Source organism: Oncorhynchus clarkii, chromosome 29, assembly GCF_045791955.1.
Source record: "Oncorhynchus clarkii lewisi isolate Uvic-CL-2024 chromosome 29, UVic_Ocla_1.0, whole genome shotgun sequence".
Taxonomy (NCBI): domain Eukaryota; kingdom Metazoa; phylum Chordata; class Actinopteri; order Salmoniformes; family Salmonidae; genus Oncorhynchus; species Oncorhynchus clarkii.
In genome coordinates this window covers 4,656,647-4,684,386 of record NC_092175.1, presented here as the reverse complement: position 1 = coordinate 4,684,386, position 27,740 = coordinate 4,656,647, and the positions used below count along the sequence as shown (strand labels likewise).

The window sequence follows — 27,740 nt, the reverse complement described above, 5'->3', positions numbered from 1 at the left end:
ATATAGGTTTCATACCCATTTTCTGTATAAATATCCTCTATAATATATGTAAACATACCATAAATATCTACATTTGTATTTTCTTGGAAAGTGCTATTGGAGTGCTGTTATATGATACAATAGCGGTACTTGTTACACTTACAACTTGTGTAAATCCAATCTTCAACTGATTTCAGCCAGTGTGTGGCTGTGGATTGACTGCAATGTTTGAATGGAATGTTGGCATATTGGCAGTTGTTTTGAAACATTTATAGCATCATTCCTGTAAAACTGGCTAGCCAGCTAACAAACAAACAGTGCAGATCAATTATTCAAATTCCTAATTTTACACAATATCTTATCACAACACTGGCAAACCATGGTTGACCAACTCCCTGACCAAAATGGCTGTCTATTATGCCATCATAAGAAGGTTCATCATGTCCATTCTAGTATTCTAATCCCTAATTCTATAGTCTACAGTCATCCCTGGTTGCAATGTTAGGAAGTAGAATTAGGCACAATAGGAAGCTATACATTTTTATAATGTTCTCTACCTGTCACAATTTTAAGGTTACATATATTCAAAGTTCTGTATTTTTCTATTTTCTCTACTGGTCACAATTTTGAAGTTCTATATCTGGAAGCTATATATTTTTGCATTTTCTCTCCCCCTGTCCTCGTGGCTAGGATGAAGTACATTGAGACAGAACCAAAGAAGGGCTTGGTGGTAGTGGAGGAACAGAAAGTTGAAGGTGAAGGAACACATAAGACCTCCTGTACGAGTTGCCGGAGAACATCCGGACCAAGAAGACATGAGATGTTGTCCCCGAAGTTGACCTAGGCATTTAGTGAGTTGTCTCAAAATGTTTCTACGGCTGTGGTAGTGCCCAGGTTTTGGAGCTTGGTGTAGTTCGTTTTTTTGCACTTGTTGAAACTGTATTAATGTCGGCAATAATCTTACCGCAACAAATCCAGTGACTGAAAACCTTGCACAGCAGCTTTGGTGTTTGTTTATCTCTATTACTATCTTTAAGCACATCTTGTTTGACCCCCTAAGGCTTGGATAAAGAGCATTGTTTATTTCCTTATTCCTCGGTGCTAAGATAAAGAACATAATCTTTACAGAGGAGGCCTCGGGCAAATAGCCCTTGGCTCTCTCGGGATATACTAGTCCGTCTAGCCAGTTGGGTTCTAAGTTCATTGCGCATACAGTAATAAATATCTCTCCGGGAAGAAGAAGGGCGGGGTTGCATGTTTCATGATTAACGACTCATGGTGCGATTGTGATAACATACAGGAACTCAAGGCCTTTTGTTCACCCGACCTAGAATAACTCACAATCAAATGCCGACGTATTATCTCCCAAGATAATTGTCTTTGGTTATAGTCACAGCCGTGTATATCCCCCCAATATCCACCCCAACGGCCCTCAAAGAACTTCACTGGACGTTATGCAAACTGGAAACCACATATCCTATTTATTGTAGGTGGGGATTTAAAAAAAAGCTAATTTGTGAAAAAGTCTGCCCGAAGTTCTATCAACACACATTGACTGTAGTATGTACCTGTGCTAAGAACTATTCAACGCTGGTCTAACCAATCGGAATCAACTCTTCAAGATTGTTTTGTATCACGTGGACAGGGATATGTTCCTGGCAGCCTCCAAAAATAACATTGACGAATATACTGATACGGTGACTGAGTTTATCAGGAAGTGTAAGGGAGATGTACCCACTGTGACTATTAAATCCTATCCTAACCAGAAACTGTGGATAGATGACAGCATTCGCACAAAACTGTGATGGCCACTCCAATACCTTGAGTTTGTTGTCCTTAAGCCATTTTGCCACAACATTGGAAGTATGCTTGTGGTCATTGTCCATTTGGAAGACCCATTTGTGACCAAGCTTTAACTTCCTGACTGATGTCTTGAGATCTTGGTTCAATTTATCCACATAATTGTCTTTCCTCACGATGCTATCTATTTTGTGAAGTGCACCAGTCCCTCCACAACATGATGCTGCCACCCCCGTTCTTCACGGTTGGGATGGTGTTCTTCGGCTTGCAAGCCTCCCCCTTTTTCCTCCAAACAAAACGATGGACATTATGGCCAAACAGTTATATTTTTGTTTCATCAGACCAGGGGACATTTCTCCAAAAATGACGATCTTTGTCCCCATATGCAGCTGCAAACCATAGTCTGGCATTTTTTTATGGCGGTTTTGGAGCAGTGGCTTCTTCCTTGCTGAGCGGCCTTTCAGGTAATGTCGATATAGGACTCGTTTTACTGTGGATATAGATACTTTTGTACCTGTTTCCTCCAGCATCTTCATAAGGTCCTTTGCTGTTGTTCTGGGATTGAGTTGCACTTTTTCCACCAAAGTACGTTCATCTCTAGGAGACAGAACGCATCTCTTTCCTGAACGGTATGAAGGTACCTTCAGTATTTTGGAAATTGCTCTCAAGGATGAACCAGACTTGTGGAGGTCTACATTTTTTGGTTGATTTCTTTTGACTTTCCCATGATGTCAAGCAAAGAGGCATTGAGTTTGAAGGTAGGCCTTGAAATACATCCACAGGTACACCTCCAATTGACTCAAATTATATCAGTTAGCCTATCAGAAGCTTCAAAAGCCATGACATCATTTTGTGGTATTTTCCAAGCTATTTAAAGGCACAGTCAAATTAGTGTATGTAAACTCCTGACCCACTGGAATTGTGATACAGTGAATTATAAGTGAAATAATCTGTCTGTAAACAATTGTTGGAAAAATGACTTGTGTCATGCACAAAGTAGATGTCCTAACCGACTTGCAAAAACTATAGTTTGTTAACAATACATTTGTGGAGTGGTTGAAAAACAAGTTTTAATGACTCCAACCTAAGTGTATGTAAACTTCCGACTATAACTATAAACATGGCAAGAAGACTGAGAATATGGCAGAATACAAACCGTGTAGTTATTCCCTCCACAAGGCAATCAAACAGGCAAAACGTCAGTATAGAGACAAAGTGTGGTGAAAAAGGTTTAACAGCACCTAAACCCTCACAAACTGTTACAGATGCACAATTGAGAGCATCCTGTCGGGCTGTATCACCACCTGTTACGGCAACTACACCGCCCGCAACCACAGGGCTCTCCAGAATGTGGTGCGGTCTGCCCAACGCATCACCGGGGGAAAACTACCTGCCCTCCAGGACACCTACAGCACCTGTCACAGGAAGGCCAAAAAGATCATAAAGGACAACAACCACTTGAGCCACTGCCTGTTCACCCCACTATCATCCAGAAAGCGAGGTCAGTACAGATGTGTCAAAACTTGTCAAAATTTGGACACACTCATTCAAGGGTTTTTTCTTTATTTGTACTATTTTCTACATTGTAGAATAATAGTGAATACATCAAAACCATGAACTAAAACATATGGAATCATGTAGTAACCAAAACAAATCAAAATATATTTATATTTTAGATTCTTCAAATTAGCCACCCATTGCCTTGAAGACAGCTTTGCACACGCTTGGCATTCTCTCAACCAGCTTCATGAGCTATTCACCTGGAATGCTTTTTCAACATTCTTAAAGGTGTTCCCACATTTGCTGAGCACTTGTTGACTGCTTTTCCTTCACTCTGCAGTCCAACTCATCCCAAACCATCTCAATTGAGTTGAGGTCAGGTGTTTCTGGAGGCCAGGTCATATGATGCAGAACTCCATCACTCTCCTTCTTGGTCAAATATCCCTTAGAAAGCCTGGAGGTGTGTGTTGCGTCATTGTCCAGTTGAGAAACATATGATAGTCCCACTAAGCTCAAACCAGATGGGATGGCATATCGCTGCAGAATGCTGTGGTTGCCATGCTGGTTAAGTGTGCCTTGAATTCTAAATAAATCACAGACAGTATCACCAGCAAAGCACCCGCACACTATTACACGTACTCCATTACACATCCTCCTCCATGCTTTACGGTGGGAACCACACATGCTGAGATCATCTGTTCACCTACTCTGCGTCTCACAAAGATATGGCGGTTGGAACCAAAAACCTCAAATTTGGAATCATCAGACCAAAGAACAGATTTCCACCGGTCTCAAATCAAATCAAAGTTTATTTGTCACATGCTCCGAATACAACAGTTGTAGACCTTACAGTAAAATGCTTACTTACAGTCTCTAATCAATAGTGCAAAAACGTATTAGTTGATAGGTAAGTAAAGAAATAAAAACAACAGTAAAAATGCAGTGAAAAATAACAGTAGCGAAACTATATACAGTAGCGAGGCTACATACAGACACTTGTTAGTCAGGTTGATTGAGGTAGTATGTACATGAATGTATAGATAAAGTGACTTACTGCTGCTCGATCATCCAATTTTTCTAACTTAATTGAGGAAAATAAGAACAATCCGAAATTCCTTTTTGATACTGTCGCAAAGCTAACTAAAAAGCAGCATTCCCCAAGAGAGGATGACTTTCACTTTAGCAGTGATAAATTCATGAACTTCTTTGAGGAAAAGATTATGATTATTAGAAAGCAAATTACGGACTCTTCCTTAAATCTGCATATTCCTTCAAAGCTCAGTTGTCCTGAGTCTGCACAACTCTGCCAGGACCTAGGATCAAGAGAGACGCTCAAGTGTTTTAGTACTATATCTCTTGACACAATGATGAAAATAATCATGGCCTCTAAACCTTCAAGCTGCATACTGGACCCTATTCCAACTAAACTACTGAAAGAGCTGCTTCCTGTGCTTGGCCCTCCTATTTTGAACATAATAAACGTCTCTCTATCCACCGGATGTGTACCAAACTCACTAAAAGTGGCAGTAATAAAGCCTCTCTTGAAAAAGCCAAACCTTGACCCAGAAAATATAAAAAACTAATCGGCCTATATCAAATCTTCCATTCCTCTCAAAAATTTTAGAAAAGGCTGTTGCGCAACAACTCACTGCCTTCCTGAAGACAAACAATGTATACGAAATGCTTCAGTCTGGTTTTAGACCCCATCATAGCACTGAGACGGCACTTGTGAAGGTGGTAAATTACATTTTAATGGCATCGGACCGAGGCTCTGCATCTGTCCTCGTGCTCCTAGACCTTAGTTCTGCTTTTGATACCATCGATCACCACATTCTTTTGGAGAGATTGGAAACCCAAATTGGTCTACACGGACAAGTTCTGGCCTGGTTTAGATCTTATCTGTCGGAAAGATATCAGTTTGTCTCTGTGAATAGTTTGTCCTCTGACAAATCAACTGTAAATTTCGGTGTTCCTCAAGGTTCCGTTTTAGGACCACTATTGTTTTCACTATATATTTTACCTCTTGGGGATGTTATTCGAAAACATAATGTTAACTTTCACTGCTATGCGGATGACACAGAGCTGTACATTTCAATTAAACATGGTGAAGCCCCAAAATTGCCCTTGCTAGAAGAATGTGTTTCAGACATAAGGAAGTGGATGGCTGCAAACTTTCTACTTTTAAACTCGGACAAAACAGAGATGCTTGTTCTAGGTCCCAAGAAACAAAGAGATCTTCTGTTGAATCTGACAATTAATCTTAATGGTTGTACAGTCGTCTCAAATAAAACTGTGAAGGACCTCGGCGTTACTCTGGACCCTGATCTCTCTTTTGAAGAACATATCAAGACCATTTCAAGGACAGCTTTTTTCCATCTACGTAACATTGCAAAAATCAGAAACTTTCTGTCCAAAAATGATGCAGAAAAATTAATCCATGCTTTTGTCACTTCTAGGTTAGACTACTGCAATGCTCTACTTTCCGGCTACCCGGATAAAGCACTAAATAAACTTCAGTTAGTGCTAAATACGGCTGCTAGAATCCTGACTAGAACCAAAAAATTTGATCATATTACTCCAGTGCTAGCCTCTCTACACTGGCTTCCTGTCAAAGCAAGGGCTGATTTCAAGGTTTTACTGCTAACCTACAAAGCATTACATGGGCTTGCTCCTACCTATCTCTCTGATTTGGTCCTGCCGTACATACCTACACGTACGCTACGGTCACAAGACGCAGGCCTCCTAATTGTCCCTAGAATTTCTAAGCAAACAGCTGGAGGCAGGGCTTTCTCCTACAGAGCTCCATTTTTATGGAACGGTCTGCCTACCCATGTCAGAGACGCAAACTCGGTCTCAACCTTTAAGTCTCTACTGAAGACTCATCTCTTCAGTGGGTCATATGATTGAGTGTAGTCTGGCCCAGGAGTGGGAGGGTGAACGGAAAGGCTCTGGAGCAACGAACCGCCCTTGCTGTCTCTGCCTGGCCGGTTCCCGTCTTTCCACTGGGATTCTCTGCCTCTAACCCTATTACAGGGGCTGAGTCACTGGCTTACTGGGGCTCTCTCATGCCGTCCCTGGAGGGGGTGCGTCACCTGAGTGGGTTGAGTCACTGATGTGGTCATCCTGTCTGGGTTTCCCCCCCCCCTTGGGTTGTGCCGTGGCGGAGGTCTTTGTGGGCTATACTCAGCCTTGTCTCAGGATGGTAAGTTGGTGGTTGAAGATATCCCTCTAGTGGTGTGGGGGCTGTGCTTTTGCAAAGTGGGTGGGGTTATATCCTTCCTGTTTGGCCCTGTCCGGGGGTGTCCTTGGAGTGGGCCACAGTGTCTCCTGACCCCTCCTGTCTCAGCCTCCAGTATTTATGCTGCAGTAGTAGTTTATGTGTCGGGGGGCTAGGGTCAGTTTGTTATATCTGGAGTACTTCTCCTGTCCTATTCGGTGTCCTGTGTGAATCTAGGTGTGCGTTCTCTAATTCTCTCCTTCTCTCTTTCTCTCTCTCGGAGGACCTGAGCCCTAGGACCATGCCCCAGGACTACCTGACATGCTGTCCCCAGTCCACCTGGCTGTGCTGCTGCTCCAGTTTCAACTGTTCTGCCTTAATATTATTCGACCATGCTGGTCATTTATGAACATTTGAACATCTTGGCCATGTTCTGTTATAATCTCCACCCGGCACAGCCAGAAGAGGACTGGCCACCCCACATAGCCTGGTTCCTCTCTAGGTTTCTTCCTAGGTTTTGGCCTTTCTAGGGAGTTTTTCCTAGCCACCGTGCTTCTACACCTGCATTGCTTGCTGTTTGGGGTTTTAGGCTGGGTTTCTGTACAGCACTTTGAGATATCAGCTGATGTACGAAGGGCTATATAAATAAATTTGATTTGATTTGACTATGCATATATGATAAACAGAGAGCAGCATCAGCGTAAAAGAGGGGCTGGGGGGGCACACAATGCAAATAGTCTGGGTAGCCATTTGATTATGGCTGTCACAAAACTGTTGAGAAGCCTTTTTGTCTTAGACTTGGCACTCCGGTACCGCTTGCCATGTGGTAGTAGAGAGAACAGTCTATGACTGGGGTGGCTGGGGTCTTTGACAATTTTTAGGGCCTTCCTCTGACACCGCCTGGTGTAGAGGTCCTGGATGGCAGGCAGCTTAGCCCCAGTTATGTACTGGGCCGTACGCACTACCCCCTATACTGCGTCTAATGTCCATTGCTCATGTTTCTCATGGCTCAAGCAAGTCTCTTCTTATTATTGGTGTCCTTTAGTAGTGGTTTCTTTGCAGAAATTCGACCATGAAGTCTTGATTCAGTCTCCTCTGAACAGTTGATGTTGACATGTGTCTGTTACTTGAACTCCGTGAAGCATTTATTTGGGCTGTAATTTATCCTCTGCAGCAGAGGTAACTCTGGGTCTTCCTTTCCTGTTGCGGTCCTCATGATAGCCAGTTTCATCATAGCGCTTGATGGTTTTTGCGTCTGGACTTGAAGAAACTTACAAAGTTCTTGTACTTTTCCTGATTGACTGACCTTCATGTCTTAAAGTAATGATGGACTGTTGTTTCACTTTGCTTATTTGAGCTGTTCTTGCCATAACATGGACTTTGTCTTTTACCAAATAGGGCTATCTATTGTATACCACCCCTACCTTGTCACAACACAACTGATTGGCTCAAACACATTAAGGGAAGAAATTCCACAAATTAACAAGGCACACCTGTTAACTGAAATTCATTCCAGGTGACTACCTCATGAAGCTGGTTGAGAGAATGCCAAGATTTTGCAAAGCTGTCATCAAGGCAAAGGGTGGTCACTTTGAAGAATCTCGAATATATAAAATATATTTAGATTTGTTTAACACTTTTTTGGTTACTACATGATTCCATATGTGTTATTCCATAGTTTTGATGTCTTCACTATTATTCTACAATGTAGAAAAAACATTTAAATAACGAAAAACCTTGGAATGATTAGGTGTTTTTCCAAACTTTTAACTGGTACTCTATATAAACATTCACACACCATTTTGAGAGAATCAACTGCTGATACTGATAGGATAACAAAGTATTTCTGAGATGAAGAGATGTTTATATTTTTAGCTGACATATTTTGACCTATTAGAGAAGCTAACTGTCAATCTGCACTTGTCTGTCCCAGCTGTGGAACCACCCAAACATCGCAAGAGGCCAAACAACGAGAAGGCCACTGATGACTACCACTTCGAGAAGTTCAAGAAGAGGAATCACAGATACTGGGGACAGATTGGCCCTAGGACTGGAAATTGAAAAATCTCTACTAAACATGCTTTTTAGTCTAGGACTAGGCTTAATCTGTGTCCTGGAAGCCAGCCCTAAATGTTCTTCAGAAAACAAAAATCTCCCTGTTTTCCTCGTGAACACCTTTGTCTTTATAGCCCCTTCTCCTTTTTGTTTCCAGCATTGTTATATTGTCTGGGACTTGATCAATGTTATGTATTGTCTATATTTGTATTTTACCATTGCAGATAGCATGTGAAATGTCATAAATCTGAATTATGTGATGGTGTCATTCCAAACCTTTGGTTTCTACAATACATTTCCCATGCTATTTTAGAATTTTTGTGTCAAAGTTAGAATAAAAGTATTTTTGTTGTAGCAGTATCCATTTTCAGATTTTTCCAGAAATATCTGGGATTTTTTTAAAGAGGCCGAAGCTTGAGTTTATAATTATGTTTTATTGACTTGTCCTTCATGGAATTAACAAACGCTTACTAACTGAAATTGCAAAATTACAAAAAATACTGCTGCAAAAGAAATCCAATAACATGTCCATGACATGCTGTCCTATAGTCATACATTTAAACATGTTTTAACAGAACGAAAGAAAATGGCATCTAGTAATACTGTACATCTCTGCCACTGAGTTAACTGAAATGTGTTTCACCTAACGAAATATCAACAACAATGTACATAATGGGCATATTAACACCAGAAAGAGCAAAATACAAAACCTTTATAATCTTAGATATCCAGGGACACATTTTAAGGTGCTTAGGCCAGCTAATTAAGTCTTCAAACTAGTTGTATTATTACTTCTAATCTTGTCCCAACTATTCATGAATGAACAACACTAAAATTTCAAATACGTTCCTACAGATCTTACAGCATTTATGAACTGTTACAGTTGATTACCATTAATGATTTCATACAATATGTGTGATGTTTGTGCAGTTTGGAGTGTTGTTAGAACCATAGTTATACACAGTGATGGAGGGAGAGGTCCATTCTTGTTCCAATAGAAGGGTTGATTTGTTTAGCAACCAAACCGACCTGTGCGCAACTATAGGACAAAACAGACAGGATTGTAAACTACATTTAGTCTCCAAATGTTTATTGAAAACACAAATACATTTGCCCAATGAGCACTTCTCTCTCAAATACATCGTTACAACTGATGGTTACATACAGTTGAAGTCGGAAGTTTACATACACCTTAGCCAAATACATTTAAAGTCAGTTTTTCATAATTCCTGACATTTAATCCTAGACAAAATTCCCTGTCTTAGGTCAGTTAGGATCACCACTTTATTTTAAGAATGTGAAAAGTCAGAATAATAGTAGAGATAATAATTATTTCAGCTTTGCATTCTTTCTTCACATTCCCAGTGGGTCAGAATTTTACATACACTCAATTAGCATTTGGCAGCATTGCCTTTAAATTGTTACCTTGGGTCAAATGTTTCAGGTAGCCTTCCACAAGCTTCCCACAATAATTTGGGTGAATTTTGGCCCATTCCTCCTGACAGAGCTGGTGTAACTGAGTCAGGTTTGTAGGCCTCCTTGCTCGCACACACTTTTTCAGTTCTGCCCACAAATGTTCTAGAGGATTGGTGTCATGGTTTTGTGATGACCACTCCAATACCTGAACTTTGTTGTCCTTAAGCCATAACTTTGGAAGTTATGCTTGGGGTCATTGTCCATTTGGAAGACCCATTTGCGACCAAGCTTTAACTTCCTGACTAATGTCTTAAGATGTTGCTTCAATATATCCACATAATTTTCCTCCCTCATGATGCCATCAATTTTGTGAAGTGCACCAGTCCCTCCTGCAGCAAAGCACCCCCATGTTTGATGCTGCCACCCTCGTGCTTCATGGTTGGGATGGTGTCCTTCGGCTTGCAAGCTACCCCCTTTTCCTCTAAACATAACGATGGCCATTATGGCCAAACAGTTCTATTTTTGTTTCATCAGACCAGAGGATATTTCTCCAAAAATGACTATTTGTCCCCATGTGCAGTTGCAAACCGTAGTCTGGCTTTTTTATGGCAGTTTTTGAGGAGTGGCTTCTTCTTTGCTGTGAGGCCTTTCAGGTTATGTTGATATAGGACTCGTTTTACTGTGGATATAAATACTTTTGTACCTGTTTCCTTCAGCATCTTCACATGTTCCTTTGCTGTTGTTCTGGGATTGATTTGCACTTTTCCCACCAAAGTACTCTAGGAGACAGAACACGTCTCCTTCCTGAGCGGTATGACGGCTGTGTGGTCCCATGTGTGTGGTCCCACTTGCATATTATTGTTTGAACAGATGAACGTGGTACCTTCAGGCGTTTTGAAATTGCTCCCAAGGATGAACCAGACTTGTGGAGGTCTACAATTGTTGAGGTCTTGGCTGATTTCTTTTGATTTTCCCATGATGTCAAGCAAAGAGGCACTGAGTTTGAAGGTAGGCCTTGAAATACATCCACAGGTACACCTCCAATTGACTCAAATTATGTCAATTAGCCTACCAGAAGCTTCTAAAGCCATGACATAATTTTCTGGAATTTTCCAAGCTGTTTAAAGGCACAGTCAACTTAGTGTATGTAAACTTCTGATCCACTGGAATTGTGATAAAGGGAATTATAAGTGAAATAATCTGTCTGTAAACAGTTGTTGGAAAAATTACTTGTGTCATGCACAAAGTAGATGTCCTAACCGACTTGCCAAAACTATAGTTTGTTCACAAAATATTTGTGGAGTTGTTGAAAAACGAGTTTTCAAATGACTCCAACCTAAATGTATGTAAACTTCCGACTTGAACTGTAGCTAGTGAAAAAGCCACCTACAATTCCCCACTTGGAAGCTTCTTGTCATTGTTGTTAGCTATCTGACCGTTTAGAATCATAAAAATGCATGCCTTCCGGCCACATCGATGTGTGTGCATAATGTTTTTGACGTTGTCACCCAACCAGTCTTTGTGCCCATCCATATGGTCTGCTCCAGTGCTTTAGGGCTCATCTATCGCGCCAGTGGTCCCGTGACCGTTTAAGTTGTGTTTGGGGGTAGTTTCCTGTGAGGTGGGTCCGTCTGTGTCCTCCACGCCCTCCTGGGCTGACCTAGATGTGTCACCCCCGTCCGGGGACGCCCAACTGTCCCCGCGCCGGTAGGCCTCGCACAGAGGCAGGTCCGTACTGTCCCACTGACTGTAGCTTTACCAGAACAAAAACCATAGGGGGGCATAGAATCAGCAAAGCACAGAGAGGAAGGGGCAGACTCACATCTGGTACAGACACACACACACACATGCACAAAAGAGACAGACAGGTATGATACACACAAGAAGTCAGTAAACAGCAGTATAAAGGACAAGCTTAAGCTCTAAGGATCACAGAGAAATGTTATCTGGTGCTGTGATGATATCCCTATATACATAAGTGTGTCTTCATTCCTGTCCGTCTTCGCTATTAACAGCCTCAATGCGATCTCAAAGATGGTCAACTGAACACGTTCATAGCTTGTTTTTTCCATTTCCAAATGCAACACAATCAATGGAACATGACCTGGAGCAAAGGGTCAATGACTAGCTTTGGGTCATCTTGAACTGAGTGCTTAAAACACCTAAATCACCTAATTTTGTAACCATAATCCCAGAAGTGTATTAGGTCCTGATGCAGGGGTAAGAACAGGAAATGCAAAGGCAGAGAAAAAGAGTGGCCCCAACACCTTGCATGCCTAAAAGCAGCATCCAGAGAGACAGCTAGATTTCTCTCAGTTAAACAAATTAGACAACGAACTACATTGTTTTGTCTCTAGTTTATTTTTCAAAGTTTAAAAGGGTTTAAGGGTGGGTCTATGTAGGTGACTGATATAGACTTAATACATAATGCCATAGTTGATGTTCATGCTTTGTTAACATAGTTTGCACGGTTACTGGCTTGGTAACTTGTCGGCTAGCTAGTGATGGAATCGGTAGAGATACTGGATTCTGTTCAAACAAGTTTATGGAACCCTCATAGAGATTGGATTTGAGACATGTCTAGAACTTTCCAGTCAAAAAACATTCTATAGAAAATTAATAACATAGAAAGCTTCAAATGGCTGGTGTGATTATACAATGGTTAATCTACCTATACATCCATAATTTATATTTGGGGTTATAAAGACATGTTAATGGAGGAAAAACTACAACAATTGAATATAAATAATCTTCCAGTGATTTTGTGATTGTATCATAGTTTTTGTTCTTCATAAGAATCCAAGAAATATGCTACAAAGCATTTAACATGTATTTTTCTGACATTTCCCTTTCCTCCTCTCTATGCATGTTCTCTTATTCATCACTTCCATTTGCCTATTACAAAGAACTGAGGAAGAATATAGCAACCAGATACATTAGAAACTCCACACTTATGATTGAGTGTAACATTTACCATGTAGAGACCTACAATCTATCATACATGAGGATAAAAACTTCCAGAGGCATGTCAAACAAGGCACTTCATTTAATTTTAAACTAAATGAGATGAGATTCTCACGTTAAATGTACTGCAATTGATTTTTGACCATAGATAGATCAATCATCTATTGAACCCGGGCATTTAGATATTCTAATGAAGTTGACTCAACATACAAAGACAATAACGAACTAATGGATATGACTGAGGTGGTGGGGTAAGATCAACCCTTCATAAGGCACGGCGGTGAGGGGTATAGGTGCTATAATGTTGGGGCTATAGGGCATGATGGAGTAGGCCAAATGATCAACGACTGTACAGTATGAGCCTACTTGTACCTGGAGGAGTAATATTCTTCCTCTAGCTCGTACAGGTCGATGGCGATCTCGTCGCGGAGCGAGGTGAGCTTCTTGTCGCACTCCTCCTGCAGCGAGCGCAGCTGCTGGTTCTGCAGGCTGATGGCCTCATTGACTGACGGGAAGTCGTTGAGGATCAAGAACTGCTTCAAGTCCGACACCAGTTTCATCAGGGACTCGCCCGCACGCACCTTTAGACACAACAACAAAGCACTGGGATTATCACTTGTGCTTTTGCTTTGTAACATGCACTCATGTTCGTTATGCACCAAATGGGGAAAGCACTGACTGAAACAGGGAAGGACTACCAACGTTTTTAGTTGCAAAATATTTTCAAATGTTTTCTGTTTCATGCCCCCAATGAACATGAGCCAGGATTAAATTCCATGTTTATCATTTACTTTACTAGTGTCATGAATATACACTCTGGGGTTTAAAGACAAGCTTGTTTAGTTTCAAGGGAGTCTGGGTGGTATGTATGTATAGTATAATGAATGTACTTACTATGTTGGCTGCTCTGACATGCATCTCATAATGGTCCTGCTCAGCCTGTGTAGCCCGAGAGACCTGTGTCTCATCCTCTACCTGAAGTAAAACAACCCAACACATTTTGGTTGGAGAGATGACTCTTTTAGTTGAACCATCATTCTTTCAGTAAAAAATCAACACTTTTTCTGTTTCTCTCTCTCACACAGACAAACACACACTATGTCTCACCACTCTGCGACTGGAAGGCCCTACAAGAGGGTGGTGCGGACGGCCCAGGGCACCACTGGGAGCGAGCTCCCAGCTATCCAGGACGTACATGCCAGGTGGTGTCTGAGAAATTGCCAAAGATTCCAGCCACCCGAGACATGTTCTCCATGCTCCAGTCTGGCAGGCGTTACCAGTGCATCAAGACTCGGACAAACAGACTCCTAAACAGCTTTAATCCCCTGGCCATAACACGGTAAAATTGCTAACCACAACTGCTCTCCCTCTCCCACAGACCATCAACAGGTCTATACAAACTCAAACACAACCTACGCTGCTGCTAAAATTATTATTGATTAGATGTATTACTCCATTATGCAGCTGTCCAATGATTATTGATTGCCATTACCAATAGTATTTACTGTATCTATTTATTCTGCTACTGGTCACTATTACTCATGTTTACATGTATATTCTACCATTAGTATATTACCATGAGTATTAATATATTCCTGCTACCAGTAACTTTTCAGGCATGTTCACATGTGTATCCTACTACCAGTCACTTTTTATGTATAAACCCACCTCTCCTGCACATTGAATAAGGTACTGGCACTGACCAGTACATATTTGCATTTTCATTTTCTTTAACGCTCATCATAGTTTTTATGTGGTTTTTATTTTTACTTGTATTTGCTACTCTATTTTATAGTATCTATATTATTAATATTACTATTATTGTCACTGCATTTTTGGGAAAGAACTCTAAAAGGTAAGAATTTCACTGTACTTTTTACACAGGTTGCATGCTGCGCACGTGGCGCGCGCACACACACACACACACACACACACACACACACACACAAATATCGTAATGTTACAGCTACCTTTGCAGTTTTGATGATTTCTGTGAGGTTGTCTAGAATGGACCTAATATCATCCTTCAGTCTTTTGTTGTAGTTCTGAAGAAGGCTCTCCTTGCTTTGAGGTAGCGCTCTTTGGCTTGCCATAGTATTCAGGAACGTGAACAAACCCACTAAAAGCACATAAAGAATATAAATAACATAAAATACGATCATAAAGTTATGTTGTTAACCAGAAAAATAAAACGGCATGTGCATGGCACTGGCTAACGTTAGTAACGTTAGCTTATCACAAGTGTATTCACTTCCTCCACTTGCAAAAATGTACATAGAAATGCATGAACCAAATATGTTTAGACATATCCTATGATTGTGCACCCTATATATAGTCTAGTATTATTCATGAAATCTCAATTACCTTCAAATTCATTGTTGAAAAATACTATTTATAAAAACAGAAACATCCCGTTCAAAAACAACCCTGCCGTCGATTGTTAATGACGTCACATCAAGGTATCGCGGAACTTAAATTACCCACAATGCATAGGTCTTCCTTTCTATCTGATCCAACATGGTGAGTGTATGGATATTTCGTTTGGTGGGGAAAGATACATGTTTTCATCCCTTATCATCTTATTTTTTAAATGTTTTTGTGTCATAAAAGTTACTCTTACTTTTCGTACATAAACAAAGCACCCATTTCACATTGGTATGTTAATAATGTTTTGCTGTTTTATCCGAAATCTCCCATGACTTGGCACTTGGAAGTTGTCCGCAGGAACACCACCCACACAGAGTGGTTTATTTTAACACCATCTGTGTCTAGGAATTTGTTGAAATGCAGTTTATGGAAACGTTAAATCATGCATTACACTTTTTACGCATCTTGGAAAATGTATAGTTGATGTGGGACTAAAGGGCTATTGCAACGTAGCTAGCGAGTGGGATAGCTAGTCTCGAAGGCCTAACTTCGCGTCAGTTTAGGTTACGGGTCTCACGGCCTGTTCCATGCGCCCAGATTGCGTTAACTCATTATCCATAACAGTAGTAGTGAAGGATATCAAATTATCAAGTAATTCGAAGTTGTCAAGTAAACCATTGTATGCCTTTGAGAGCTGGGTAGTTAAATGTGCTAACTAGGTAGCCAAAGCTAACGTTACCTCCAAAGACGCTAGTGTTGATGTCTGTTCGCACAGACATTTTATTAATGGCTTTTGCAATGATGCTTTGAATTTGTTGAACTGAATCTGTTATGTTGATTCAAAACACGAGCTTTTTAACCCTGAGCTAAAGCCACAGTTAAGTTATATTCTGTTAAATGTGTTTGACCGTTTAACGTTATGCTGACCAGTCTACCTGTTTTTGAAAGCCTAAAGGCAAGAAGTCTAAGGGGAAGAAGGTGGCACCCGCCCCTTCAGTGGCCAAGAAGCACGAGGCCAAGAAAGTGGTCAATCCCCTGTTCGAGAAGAGGCCAAAGAACTATGGCATTGGTGAGTAAAGTCAGCCTGGGATTTCTATTATGTTTTAACCAACTGTTAGACATTTTCCCATGTCAGCATGTGCAGATGATGTAAAGAATATTTGCTATCTTAACAACAATGCAGACAACCCACCAAGATCGCTGATGCACTTCTTTCATGATTATAGTGGCTTCAGGCTATTTTCTATTCATTCCAAAGTGATTAGATGCACTAACCCCCCCCCCATGTTTATAGGTCAGGACATCCAGCCCAAGCGTGATCTGACACGCTTTGTGAAATGGCCCCGCTACATTCGCCTGCAGAGGCAGCGCTCCATCCTGTACAAGCGTCTGAAGGTCCCCCCTGCGATCAACCAGTTCACCCAGGCACTGGACCGCCAGACGGGTAAGTCTGTGCAATGGCTTATCAATATTGCTGAGTTGTGTATTGACATGGGGGAATTGTTTCTGAAGATGGCTGGTATATTGTGGGTTTTGCAGATGATGTGAAAGAATATTTGCTAACTGAACAGCAATGTTGACACCCACCAAGATCACTGATGCACCTTACTGTACTTGAAAGACCCTCAAGCTATTCGGCTGGATCCCTAACTTTTGACAACTTGAGTTACAGGTGTTTTCTGCAATTCCTCAGATCCAGTGGGATGTACTAATTCTGTATCTCCGCAGCCACACAGCTGTTCAAACTGGCCCACAAGTACAGGCCGGAGACCAAGCAGGAGAAGAAGCAGAGGCTGCTGGCCCGCGCTGAGCAGAAGGCTGCTGGAAAGGGAGATACCCCAACCAAGAGGCCTCCTGTTCTCCGCGCAGGTGAGGCATGAGGGATTGAAGTCATTTTTAGATTACATACTTTGGCCTTGATGCAATGATGTTTGAATTTCTTCACCTGAAACAATCATGTAGTTTGAGCTTTTTAACTCTGAGCATCAGCCTCAATAATTGTTTTTGACTAGTTCAACAGAACTTGCAGTTGAACATGTTTTTGATATACATGTTGAATTCTCCCATAGGTGTGAACACAGTCACCACTCTAGTGGAAAGCAAGAAGGCCCAGCTGGTGGTCATTGCCCACGATGTGGACCCTATTGAGGTAGGACTCCTTTCACTATTCTATGCTTATTTTGCTCATTATGGGTGAGCTGTTGCAGACTTGATCATTATTCATGGGCTAATGTGGTTCTTTGCAATGATGCTTGAATTTCTTCACCTGAATCCTCAATGTGGATCAAAACATACAATCTTTTTAATTCTGAGCGAAGACTAATATTGTAGTTGAGAAGCAAAAGCACAGTCAAGTGTTTGGTCCACAAAGAATAGATACTTGACATTTTCTTTTCCCCCTTTGTAGTTAGTGGTGTTCCTGCCTGCTCTGTGTCGTAAGATGGGTGTCCCTTACTGCATTGTCAAGGGAAAGGCCAGGTTGGGACGACTGGTGCACAGAAAGACCTGCACTTCAGTTGCCTTCACACAGACAAACCCGTAAGTAACAGGTGGCATAGCCAAACATTTGTGAAAGTGGTGGGCCTACGCCTAGGAATTTGCACTTGTGCTTTATTATATTGATTAAATCCTTTGGCGATGATGTATGAATTTCTTCAACTGAACATGTTGCTTTATGAGCTTTTTAACCATGAACCAAAGGATTGTGTGCAGTGTTAACTGGATCTCAAATGTTCTTTGTGACGATGCACTGATGACATGTTCCTACCTTTTCAGTGAGGACAAAGGTGCCCTTGCCAAGCTGGTGGAAGCCATCAAGACCAACTACAATGACAGATACGAGGAGGTGAGTGGCTGTTCTGCCCACCATCTTTGTTAATATTGACAAGTAGTCAAGCCAGTATGTTTTGGTGTCCTGAAGATGGAATGGATTATCTTGTGGGTCACGTTTTGGTTTTGCAGATGACTTGACATATTTGCTCTCTTAAAAGGGATATTGACACCCACTAGGATCACTGATGCAATTTTTGTTAACGACTCTTTGCATGTGTTAATTTCTGTATATGGCTTCAGGGCAGGGAATTGGCAGGAACCTCACGATACAATTTCACGATACTTAGACGCCAATACAAAATGTATTGTGATTTTTATGTTTCAAACGTATTGCTCACTGTATGCTGCAGGGAGACAGAGGACCTGAAAACAAGTTCTGATCAATTGGGGAAATGGTAGTGCTGAACATGTTGGCTCACTGTTTTTTGTGGGATTGAGAACAAGCTATAGGATTAAAAATACCAGCCTTTTGGCACAGGCACAGCAGACTAGCTCTAGCTAGCGCTACCTTTTTACAAACTGATACTGGAGTCAAATATCGATTGTCAAAAATATTGCGATATCCCCCCTGTTGCTACATAACTGGAGGGGATCTGGAGGCACAAAAGTCACCAGATTGCTGCAGTCTTCGCCTTTCTCTAAAATGTCTTTATGTCATTCCCCACCAGGCTGAATTAAATCATGACAATGTGCTTCCTTTCCTAGATCCGTCGTCACTGGGGAGGTGGTATCATGGGCCCCAAGTCCACAGCCCGCATCACAAAGCTGGAGAAGGCAAAGGCCAAGGAACTGGCCACCAAGCTCGGATAAACTGTTTGCTATCAAAATAAATGTTCCAAGAAATATGCTATTTTTTTCTGGTCTTTTGTCAGATTGGATTGTGTGTATACTGAACAAAAAAATTCAACAATTTTACCGAGTTCAGAAAAGGAAATCAGTCAATTGAAGGAATGCAAACTAGCCGTTTTGAATGCAAAATGTGAACTACGAAACTCATGTAGATCCGATGAGGAAAAGTTTGGCTGTATGTGAACAAGTGGCTCAGCCAATCATTCACATAACAGAATGCAGCATGTGACCGAAGAGAAGAGAAAGTATGCTAGTTACAGTATCAGCGCGTGCTCTGGAAAGACAGCGGGAGAGTGGCATGGCATTTTTCCAGTTAACTTACAGCAGCACGTCCCTTGAATGATAAGGAAGAGGTAGGTGAGTATGAAACAATGTTCTTCCCCAAAAGGAGAGCAAAACGACAATCTTTTTTCAGTAGCTATAGTTATGCTAGCTGTGTCATCTTAAAATAACCCTAATTTATAAGACGGTTCTTATTTGATCAATGGTGGTGGTCGGACCCATCTATGTGAATCTAGCCACAATAAGGATTAGCCACAATAGTGGACTTTGCGGTTAGCCTTCAAAATAAAAGTATCATTGACTGATGCGAATGAATACAAGTAGTATAATTATGACATTGAATAGATCATGCTAAATGAGTTTGAAATGTTATATAAAACCAAAAGACAATCTGAAATCACACTGGATGTATTGGACTTAGAATTTAATTACGGGCATACTTATTTCGCTGTACAACCTTACCTGTGGATCAATGACATGGGGTGTCTGTCTACTCAGTGACAGCCAGAGTACATTTGTGTCGTAGCTTTGAATGTGGGACTCTGAAAGAACTGAATTGAGACATTTATTGTTAACCTATGTGTATTGAACATTATTCCAGAGGAAAAACAATACTGTGTGGATGTTTTGGAGTCTGATAACTGAGGAGGATGTTGGGAAAAAATATATTGGGTATTGAGTAGACTGATACCCCATTTCATTGATTCCCCAAACCTTAGGTAAAGCTGTACAGTGCAATATGAATGTCACCTCCCCTCCCCCTAGAGTTGCAGGATGGCGGGACTGGAGACAGGGACCAGAGTCGGAGCGGGCAGAACTGTAGTGGAGAGGAAAACCGCATCAGCCAAGCAGGCACAACAGAATAACAGGATCGGAATAGTAATAAATGGCTATAAACGTAGGCTGACTGAGCAGAGATTATGATCTTGCAGTGTGGCAGGGCTGAGTATTTGTAGAGGTCTTGATTATGGAACAGATTGCAGCTGGTGGGAATCTGCTCTGACTCCAGCACACTTGTCTCGCACACACAAACACAGAGGGGGAGAGTACTGGGGGAGTGGTGGCAGGCCAAGGAGACACAGGATGAGCAGTAGAGGGCGTTGCTGGAGCAGATATGACAGTCCTGACACTTTGCCTGTTTGATGTTTCGTCGGAGGGCATTGTGGCATTTCTTATAAGCTTCCAGGTTTGAGTCCTGCTCCTTGAAAGTGGCAGCTCTGCCCTTTAACTCAGTGTAAATGCTGCCTGTAATCCATGGCTTCTGGTTGGGAAATGTATGTTCAATCATTATGGGGACGACTTAATTGATGCGCTTATTGATTAAGCCAGTGACTGATGTGGTAAACTCCTCAATGCCATCGGAAGTATCCCAGAACATATTCCAGTCTGTGCTAGCAAAACAGCCCTGTAGTTTAGCATCTGCTTCACCTGATCACTTTTTTATAGACCGAGTCACTGGTGCTTCCTGCTTTAATATTGGCTTGTAAGCAGGAATCAGGAGGATCGATCATGGTCAGATTTGCCAAATGGAGGGCAAGGGAGAGCTTTGTACGCATCTCTGTGTGTGGAGTAAAGGTGGTCTTGAGTTTCTTTTCCCTCTGGTTGCACATTTAACATGCTGATAGATGTTAGGTAAAACTCATTTAATTTTCCCTGCATTAAAGTCCCGGGGCCACTAGGAGCGCTGCCTCTGGGTGAGCGGTTTCCTGTTTGTTTATGGCGGTATACAGCTCATTGAGTGCGGTTTTAGTAATAGCATCGGTCTGTGGTGGTATGTAAACGGCTACGAAAAATACAGATGAAAACTAGTTAGATAGCGGGGTCTACAACTTATCATGAGATACTCTACCTCAGGCGAGAAAAACCTTGAGACTTCCTTAGATATCGTGCACCACCTGTTTACAAATATACATAGGCTGCTGCCGTGTCTTACCAGAGGCTGCTGTTCTATCCTGCCGATAGTGTATAACCCGCCAGCTGTATGTTATTAATGTCGTCGTTCAGCCACGACTCGATGAAACATAAGATATTACAGTTTAACAAAATAGCACAGTTGGTTGAGCCAATAAAACTGCAGCCATCCTCTCCAGTGCCACCAAGATACCCTCGCTGTGGGGGTATGTCTGCGTGATGCTGATGAGAGCCCTCTTGCTGGTCTTCTCCATGCTTCATGCTTGGCTGCAAACGGAACATCACTTGAACAACTGCATTAGGCAATCGTATGAGGTGGTGTTGACTGGGTTGGCCTGTGACAGGGTGATATAATACTCAGCCAAGTTGTAAATTACATTTTGTTCAAAGGAAGGATGAAGCTTTTTGCTAATGCACTTCACATCCAAAGTTACACTAGTTGTATCTGCTTGGCTGGGAAATTAGCCTATTAGTTTATCAAGCTTCTTTTTTAATACAACTTTTCACATAACAAACATTACCTGTCGTTGTTGATGATGGCCTAGGAACAGTGGGTTAACTGCCTTGTTCAGGGGCAGAAAGACAGATTTTTACCTTGTCAGCTTGGGGATTCGGTCTTGCTATCTTTCGGTTACTAGTCCAACGCTCTAACCACTCGGCTACCTGCTGCCTGAGGTACATATGTACACATACAGTGCATTTGGAAAGTATTAAGACCCCTTGACTTTTTCCACATTTAGTTACAGCCTAATTCTAAAATTGATTAAATTGTTGTTTCTTTCCCTCATCAATCTACACACAATAGCCCATAATGACAAAGCAAAACAGGTTTTTAGACATTTTTACATAAGTATTCGGACCCTTTACTCAATACTTTGAAGCACCTTTGGCAACGATTACAGCCTTGTGTATTCTTGGGTATGACGCTACAAGCTTGGCACACCTGTAGTTGAGAGTTTCTCCCATTCTCTGCAGATCCTCTCAAGCGCTGTCAGGTTGGATGGAGAGTTGCTGCACAGCTATTTTCAAGTCTCTCCAGAGATGTTTGATTGGGTTCAAGTCCAGAGACCACTCCTGCACTGTTTTGACTGTGTGTTTAGGGTCTTTGTCCTGTTGGAAGGTGAACCTTTGCCCCAGTCTGAGGTCCTGAGCGCTCTGGAGCAGGTTTGGATCAAGGATCTTTCTGTACTTTGCTCTGTTCCTCGATTTTGACTAGTCTCCTAGTCCCTACCGCTGAAAGACATCCCCACAGCACGATGCTGCCACCACCATGCTTCACCGTAGGGATGGTGCCAGGTTTCCTCCAGACTTGATGCTTGGCATTCAGGCCAAAGAGTTCAAACTTGGTTTCATCAGACCAGAAAATATTGTTTCTAATGGTCAGAGTTCATTAGGTTCTTTAGAAGCAGTGGCTTCTGTCTGGCCACTCTACCATAAAGGCCTGATTGGTGGAGTGTTGCAGAGATGGTTCTCCCATCATCACACAGGAACTCTGGAGGTGTGTCAGAGTGACCAGCAGGTTCCTTGTCACCTCCCCGACTAAGGACTTTCTCCCCCGATTGCTCAGTTTGGCCGGGCGGCCAATTCTAGGAAGAGTCTTGGGGGTTCCAAACTTTTTCCATTAAAGAATGATGGAGGCCACTATGTTCTTGGGGACCTTCAACGCTGCAGACATTTTTTGATACCCTTTCCCAGATCTGTGCCTCGACACAATCCTATCTCGTAGCTCTACGGACCATTCCTTTGACGTCATGGCTTGGTTTTGCTCTGACATGCACTGTCAACTGTGGGACCTTATATAGATGTGTGTGCCTTTTCAAATCATGTCCAAACAATTGAATTTACCACAGGTGGACTCCAAGTTGTAGAAACATCAAGGATGATCAATGGAAACAGGATGCACCCGAGCTCAATTTTGAGTCTCATAGAAAAGGGTCTGAATACTGATGTATTAAGGTATTTCTGTTTTTTATTTGTAATAATTTTGCAAACATTTTAACCCAGTTTTCACTTTGTCATTATGGGGAATTGTGTGTAGACTATAATTTTTTTCATTTAATCCATTTTACAATAGTTCTGTAACAAAAGTCAAGGGGTCTGAATACTTTCCGAATGCACTGTAGGAAGGGATTAAGTGACTAGGCAACAGGATAGATAACAAACAGTATCAGCAGCGTATGTGATTAGTCAAAAGCATTAGTGCAAAAAGGGTCAACGCTGATAGTCCGGTTAATGATTTAACTAACTATTTAGCAATCTTATAGCTTGGGAGTAGAAGCTGTTCAGGATCCTGTTGGTTCTAGACGTGGTGCATCGGTCCCACTTGCCTGTGTGGTAGCAGAGAAAACAGTCAATGACTTGGGCGGCTGGAGATTTTTAAGGCTTTCCTCTGCCTCCTGGTATAGAGGTCCTGGATGGTACGGTTCTCGGCCCCAGTGATGTACTGGGCCGTATGAACTACCCTCTGTAGCGCCTTGCGGTCGGATGCCAAGCATTTGCCATACCAAATGGTGATGCTGCCATTCAAGATGCTCTCAATGGTGCAGCTGTATAACTTTTTCAGAATCTGAGGGCCCATGCTGAATCTTTTCAGGCTCCTGAGGGGGAAGAGGTGTTTTTGTGCCCTCTTCATGACTGTTGATTTGTGGACCATGATAATTCCTTAGTGATGTGAACACCGAGGAACTTCACGCTCTCGACCTACTCTGCTACAGCCCCGTTGATGTGGAGTATGGTCAGATTTGCCATAGGGTGCGAGGGAGAGCTTTGTATGTGTCTCTGTGTGTGGAGTAAAGGTGATCTAGAGGTTTTTTTGCCTCTAGTTGCTGGTAGAAATTAGGTTAAACGGATTTCAGTTTTCCTGCATTAGTCACCGGCCACTAGGAGCGCCGCCTCGTGAGATGAGCATATTCTTGTTTGCTTATGGCCATATACAGTTCGTTGAGTGCGGTCTTAGTGACAGCATCGGTTTGTGGTGGTAAATAGACAGCTATGAAAGATATAAACTCTCTTAGTTAATAGTATGGTCTACAGCCATCATTTCTTCTTTGAGTGTCGGGATTTGGGCCTGGTCTAGGATAATCAATATGTCTTTTGCCTCCGACTCATTGACGTAGAAGTCAGAGCAAAAAAATACACAAAATAGAAAATTGGTCAGGAGCCTGTAAAGTGGCCACTATTCCATCCAGCGGCATTCTTACAGGACATTATTGATGCCACATTGGCCGTTTTCATGACATCTTTCTAGTTTTATGTGGGGGAATTTTATTTTGAACATTTCAGAAATCCTGTGACCCAGAAGTACTTTTTTATTGTTGCTGACAAGATGCTGGTGACCCCAACGTCTTCCCCCCGCTGAAGGGTTTCCACTAGATAACAACCAAGTTAAAATTGGCTATATTGTAAAAAGAAACCTGTAACCTAAATGTTCATTATTTAAGGTTAGGGATAGGCATAAGGTTATCAGCGTGGTTAAGGTTAAAATCCGATTTTAACCTCTTGGAACTCTAAGGGCGGTATTTCATTTTTGGATAAAAAACATTCCCGTTTTAAGCGCGATATTTTGTCACGACAAGATGCTCGACTATGCATATAAGTGACAGCTTTGGATAGAAAACACTCTAACGTTTCCAAAACTGCAAATATATTGTCTGTGTGCCACAGAACTGATGCTACAGGCGAAACCAAGATGAAATTTCAATCAGGAAGTGCTGCATTTTTTGAAACCGCCTCATGGCAATGACTCCTTATATGGCTGTGGAGGAGCTAGGAGTCAGCTTACATTTTCCACGTTTTCCCCAAGGTGTCTGCAACATTGTGACGTATTTGTAGGCATATCATTGGAAGATTGACCATAAGAGACTACTTCTACCAGGTGGTCGCTTGGTGTCCTCCGTCGCAATTATTGCGTAATCTCCAGCTGCAGTATTTTTCCGTTTGACTCTGAGAAACCGAATGCCACGAATGATTTTTCATCGAATAGAATTGTGAAAAACACCTTGAGGATTGATTCTAAACAACGTTTGCCATGTTTCTGTCGATATTATGGAGCTAATTTGGGAAAAAGTTTGGCGTTGTAGCGACTGCATTTTCCAGTCTTTTTCTTAGCCAAACGTGATGAACAAAACGGAGCTATTTCACATACACAAATAATATTTTTGGATAAAATGAACATTTGCTATCTGAGAGTCTCATCATTGAAAACATCCGAAGTTCTTCAAAGGTAAATTATTTTATTTGAATGCTTTTCTTGTTTTTGTGAAAATGTTGCCTGCTGAATGCTAGGCTTAATGCTATGCTAGGCTATCAATACTCTTACACAATTGCTTTTGTAGCTGGTTGAAAAGCATATTTTGAAAATCTGAGATGACAGTGTTGTTAACAAAAGGCTAAGCTTGTGTTTCAATATATTTATTTCATTTCAATTGCGATTTTCATGAATAGGAAACTTTGTGTTATGGTAATGAGCTTGAGGCTATGATTACGCTCCCGGATACGGGTTTGGAGTCGCAAGACGTTTTAAGAAGCGAAATTGTAGAAATAAGTTATGAATTTGTGGCTGTGTTAATTTGGAACTACCCATCCCGGATCTGGGAGAATTGTCATCAATTAGCATAACGCAACGGACAAAAAAATATGACTAGAAAATATTCATATTCATGAAATCACAAGTGAAATATTGAAACACAGCTTAATTAGCCTTTTGTTAATCACCCTGTCATCTCAGATTTTGAAAGTATGCTTTACAGCCAAAGCAAGACATGCATTTGTGTAAGTTTATCGATAGCCTAGCATAGCCTTATGTCCAGCTAGCAGCAGGCAACTTGGTCACGAAAATCAGAAAAGCAATAAAATTAAATCGTTTACCTTTGATGAGCTTTGGATGTTTTCACTCACGAGACTCCCAGTTAGACAGCAAATGTTAATTTTGTTCCATAAAGATTATTTTTATAGCCGAAATACCTGTTTGTTCGTAACGCCGAAAAATATTCCAAATTAGATCCATAGACAGAAACATGGCAAACGTTTATTATAATCAATCCTCAAGTTGTTTTTCAAATATCTATTTGTTAATATATCAACCGGGACAGTTGGCTTCTTAGTAGGAGCGAGAGAAACAATGGCCGCATTTGTCTATTATGCACAAATCACTGAGAGCCACCAGCTGACCACTGACGCAATGTTGTCGTTCACGCTCATTTTTCAAAATAAAAGCCTGAAACTATGTCTTGTGACACTAGACACATTAGGGAAGCCATAGAAAAGGTAATCTGGTTGATATCCCTTTCACTGCTCAATAGGGACGCAGAGGTTTCTAAATAAGAGTCACTTCCTGATTGGATTTCTCAGACTTTCGCCTGCAATATCAGTTCTGTTATACACAGACACTATTTTTACAGTTTTGGAAACTAGTGTTTTCTATCCTAAGCTGTCAATTATATAAATATTACATTATCTGGTCCTGAAAAATATCCTGTGTACTTACTAGTGACGACCAAAAATGAAAATAGTGCCCCCTAGTTTCAAGAGGTTAACTAGTGACGACCGAAAATTTGGCATTTCCCGCAAACCAAAATACAGATCATTACACTACCTCATCTGAATGGTCAGGTGTGCAGGCCTTCTGAGCCGGCATATGTGTCATCACTCCTTCAAGCGGTCCGTCTGACTTTATGGCTGTGGTAACAATAATTTTTGAGTTTGAGGACCACAGACTGTAACTAAATACATTTGTGAACAAGAATTGGCAATGCCACTAACGTGTAATATTGAGAAAGGACAACATTTTGGAGCAAAACGGTAAGTTGTATTTTATTTTTTTAGATAACTTGAAACTAACTTTTGCTAATCTCATCTAAAATGAGCTAGCTAGCTAGCATAAGAGATTCCATTCCAAGCACGGAGGAATTATTCTATATATTTGATAGAGCAACGTTGTTAGTTTCAACAGATAGCAGGAAAAAAACTCAGTTGGTAGAGTAAAAGTATCCCATTCGTACAGGGCTACCGTGCTTTTAGCTCCTAGAAAACTTTGCAGTATTTTGTTTTTTTATGTGTTATTTCTTACATTATTAGCTCAGGAAATGTTTTGTGTTATTACATACAGCCGTGAATAACTTTTGGATATCAGAGCGGCAGTAACTCACCAGCATTACCAGCGTTGTAACAGGGATTGTAACATACTCTGTTTCACAGAAACATGGCTCTCTCGGGATATGCTGTCTGAGTCCATTCAGCCAGTTGGGTTCTCAGTTCATCGGCAGACAGGAATAAATATCTATCCAGGAAGAAGGGTGTATGTTTCATGATTAACTACTCATGGTGTGATTATGATAACTCAAGTCCTTTTGTTTACCCGACCTAGAATAACTCAATCAAATGCTGACCGTATTACCTCCCAAGAGAATTCTCTTCAGTTATAGTCACAGCCGTGTATATTCCCCCCCTCGCGACGGCCCTCAAAGAACTTCACTGGACATGATGTAAAAGGGAATCCACATATCCCGAGGCTGCATTTATTGTAGCTGGGGATTTTAACAAAACAAATTTGAGGAAAAAGTTACCGAAG

The 27,740-nt window shown here is 41.4% G+C and overlaps 1 protein-coding gene, 7 non-coding genes and 1 pseudogene across 10 annotated transcripts; 8 read left to right on the top strand and 1 right to left on the bottom strand.

Annotated features, from left to right (window-relative positions):
- Nucleotides 1-9,622: 9,622 nt before the first annotated feature.
- LOC139388335 (mediator of RNA polymerase II transcription subunit 22-like) lies at nt 9,623-15,387 on the bottom strand. 3 transcript variants are annotated; one of them, XM_071134946.1, is made up of 6 exons: nt 15,296-15,384; nt 14,902-15,050; nt 14,039-14,194; nt 13,826-13,906; nt 13,304-13,512; nt 11,414-11,720 (listed from the first exon to the last, which is right to left on the bottom strand). In XM_071134946.1, exons 2-6 carry the CDS (start codon nt 15,022-15,024, stop codon nt 11,519-11,521), a joined length of 771 nt encoding a protein of 256 aa, XP_070991047.1. In that variant the 5' UTR covers nt 15,025-15,050; nt 15,296-15,384; the 3' UTR covers nt 11,414-11,518. The 3 variants fall into 3 exon arrangements, with proteins under 3 accessions (XP_070991048.1, XP_070991047.1, XP_070991049.1); XM_071134947.1 differs by lacking the exon at nt 14,039-14,194 and having other exon boundaries at nt 9,623-11,720; nt 15,296-15,387; XM_071134948.1 differs by lacking the exon at nt 11,414-11,720 and having other exon boundaries at nt 12,313-13,512; nt 15,296-15,386.
- A 61-nt stretch (nt 15,388-15,448) lies between these two features.
- Nucleotides 15,449-18,975, top strand: LOC139387793 (large ribosomal subunit protein eL8-like; annotated as a pseudogene).
- Nucleotides 16,092-16,168, top strand: LOC139388842 (small nucleolar RNA SNORD36). Its single transcript, XR_011629365.1, has one exon. It is a non-coding gene; the product is annotated as a small nucleolar RNA SNORD36 (small nucleolar RNA).
- LOC139388847 (small nucleolar RNA SNORD24) lies at nt 16,438-16,506 on the top strand. The gene has a single exon (XR_011629370.1). It is a non-coding gene; the product is annotated as a small nucleolar RNA SNORD24 (small nucleolar RNA).
- LOC139388848 (small nucleolar RNA SNORD24) lies at nt 16,833-16,901 on the top strand. The gene has a single exon (XR_011629371.1). It is a non-coding gene; the product is annotated as a small nucleolar RNA SNORD24 (small nucleolar RNA).
- LOC139388843 (small nucleolar RNA SNORD36) lies at nt 17,218-17,285 on the top strand. The gene has a single exon (XR_011629366.1). It is a non-coding gene; the product is annotated as a small nucleolar RNA SNORD36 (small nucleolar RNA).
- Nucleotides 17,539-17,615, top strand: LOC139388844 (small nucleolar RNA SNORD36). The gene has a single exon (XR_011629367.1). It is a non-coding gene; the product is annotated as a small nucleolar RNA SNORD36 (small nucleolar RNA).
- On the top strand, nt 17,930-17,997 carry LOC139388845 (small nucleolar RNA SNORD36). The gene has a single exon (XR_011629368.1). It is a non-coding gene; the product is annotated as a small nucleolar RNA SNORD36 (small nucleolar RNA).
- On the top strand, nt 18,255-18,320 carry LOC139388850 (small nucleolar RNA SNORD24). Its single transcript, XR_011629373.1, has one exon. It is a non-coding gene; the product is annotated as a small nucleolar RNA SNORD24 (small nucleolar RNA).
- Nucleotides 18,976-27,740: the final 8,765 nt, after the last annotated feature.

Coding starts and splice junctions, on each gene's coding strand:
- LOC139388335 (XM_071134946.1), bottom strand. CDS start 15,024: ATGGCAAGCCAAAGAGCGCTACCTCAAAGCAAGGAGAGCCTTCTTCAG. Junction 13,907..14,038: donor GGCCTTCCAGTCGCAGAGTG/GTGAGACATAGT, acceptor GTTTTACTTCAG/GTAGAGGATGAGACACAGGT. Junction 13,513..13,825: donor ATGTCAGAGCAGCCAACATA/GTAAGTACATTC, acceptor TTGTGTCTAAAG/GTGCGTGCGGGCGAGTCCCT.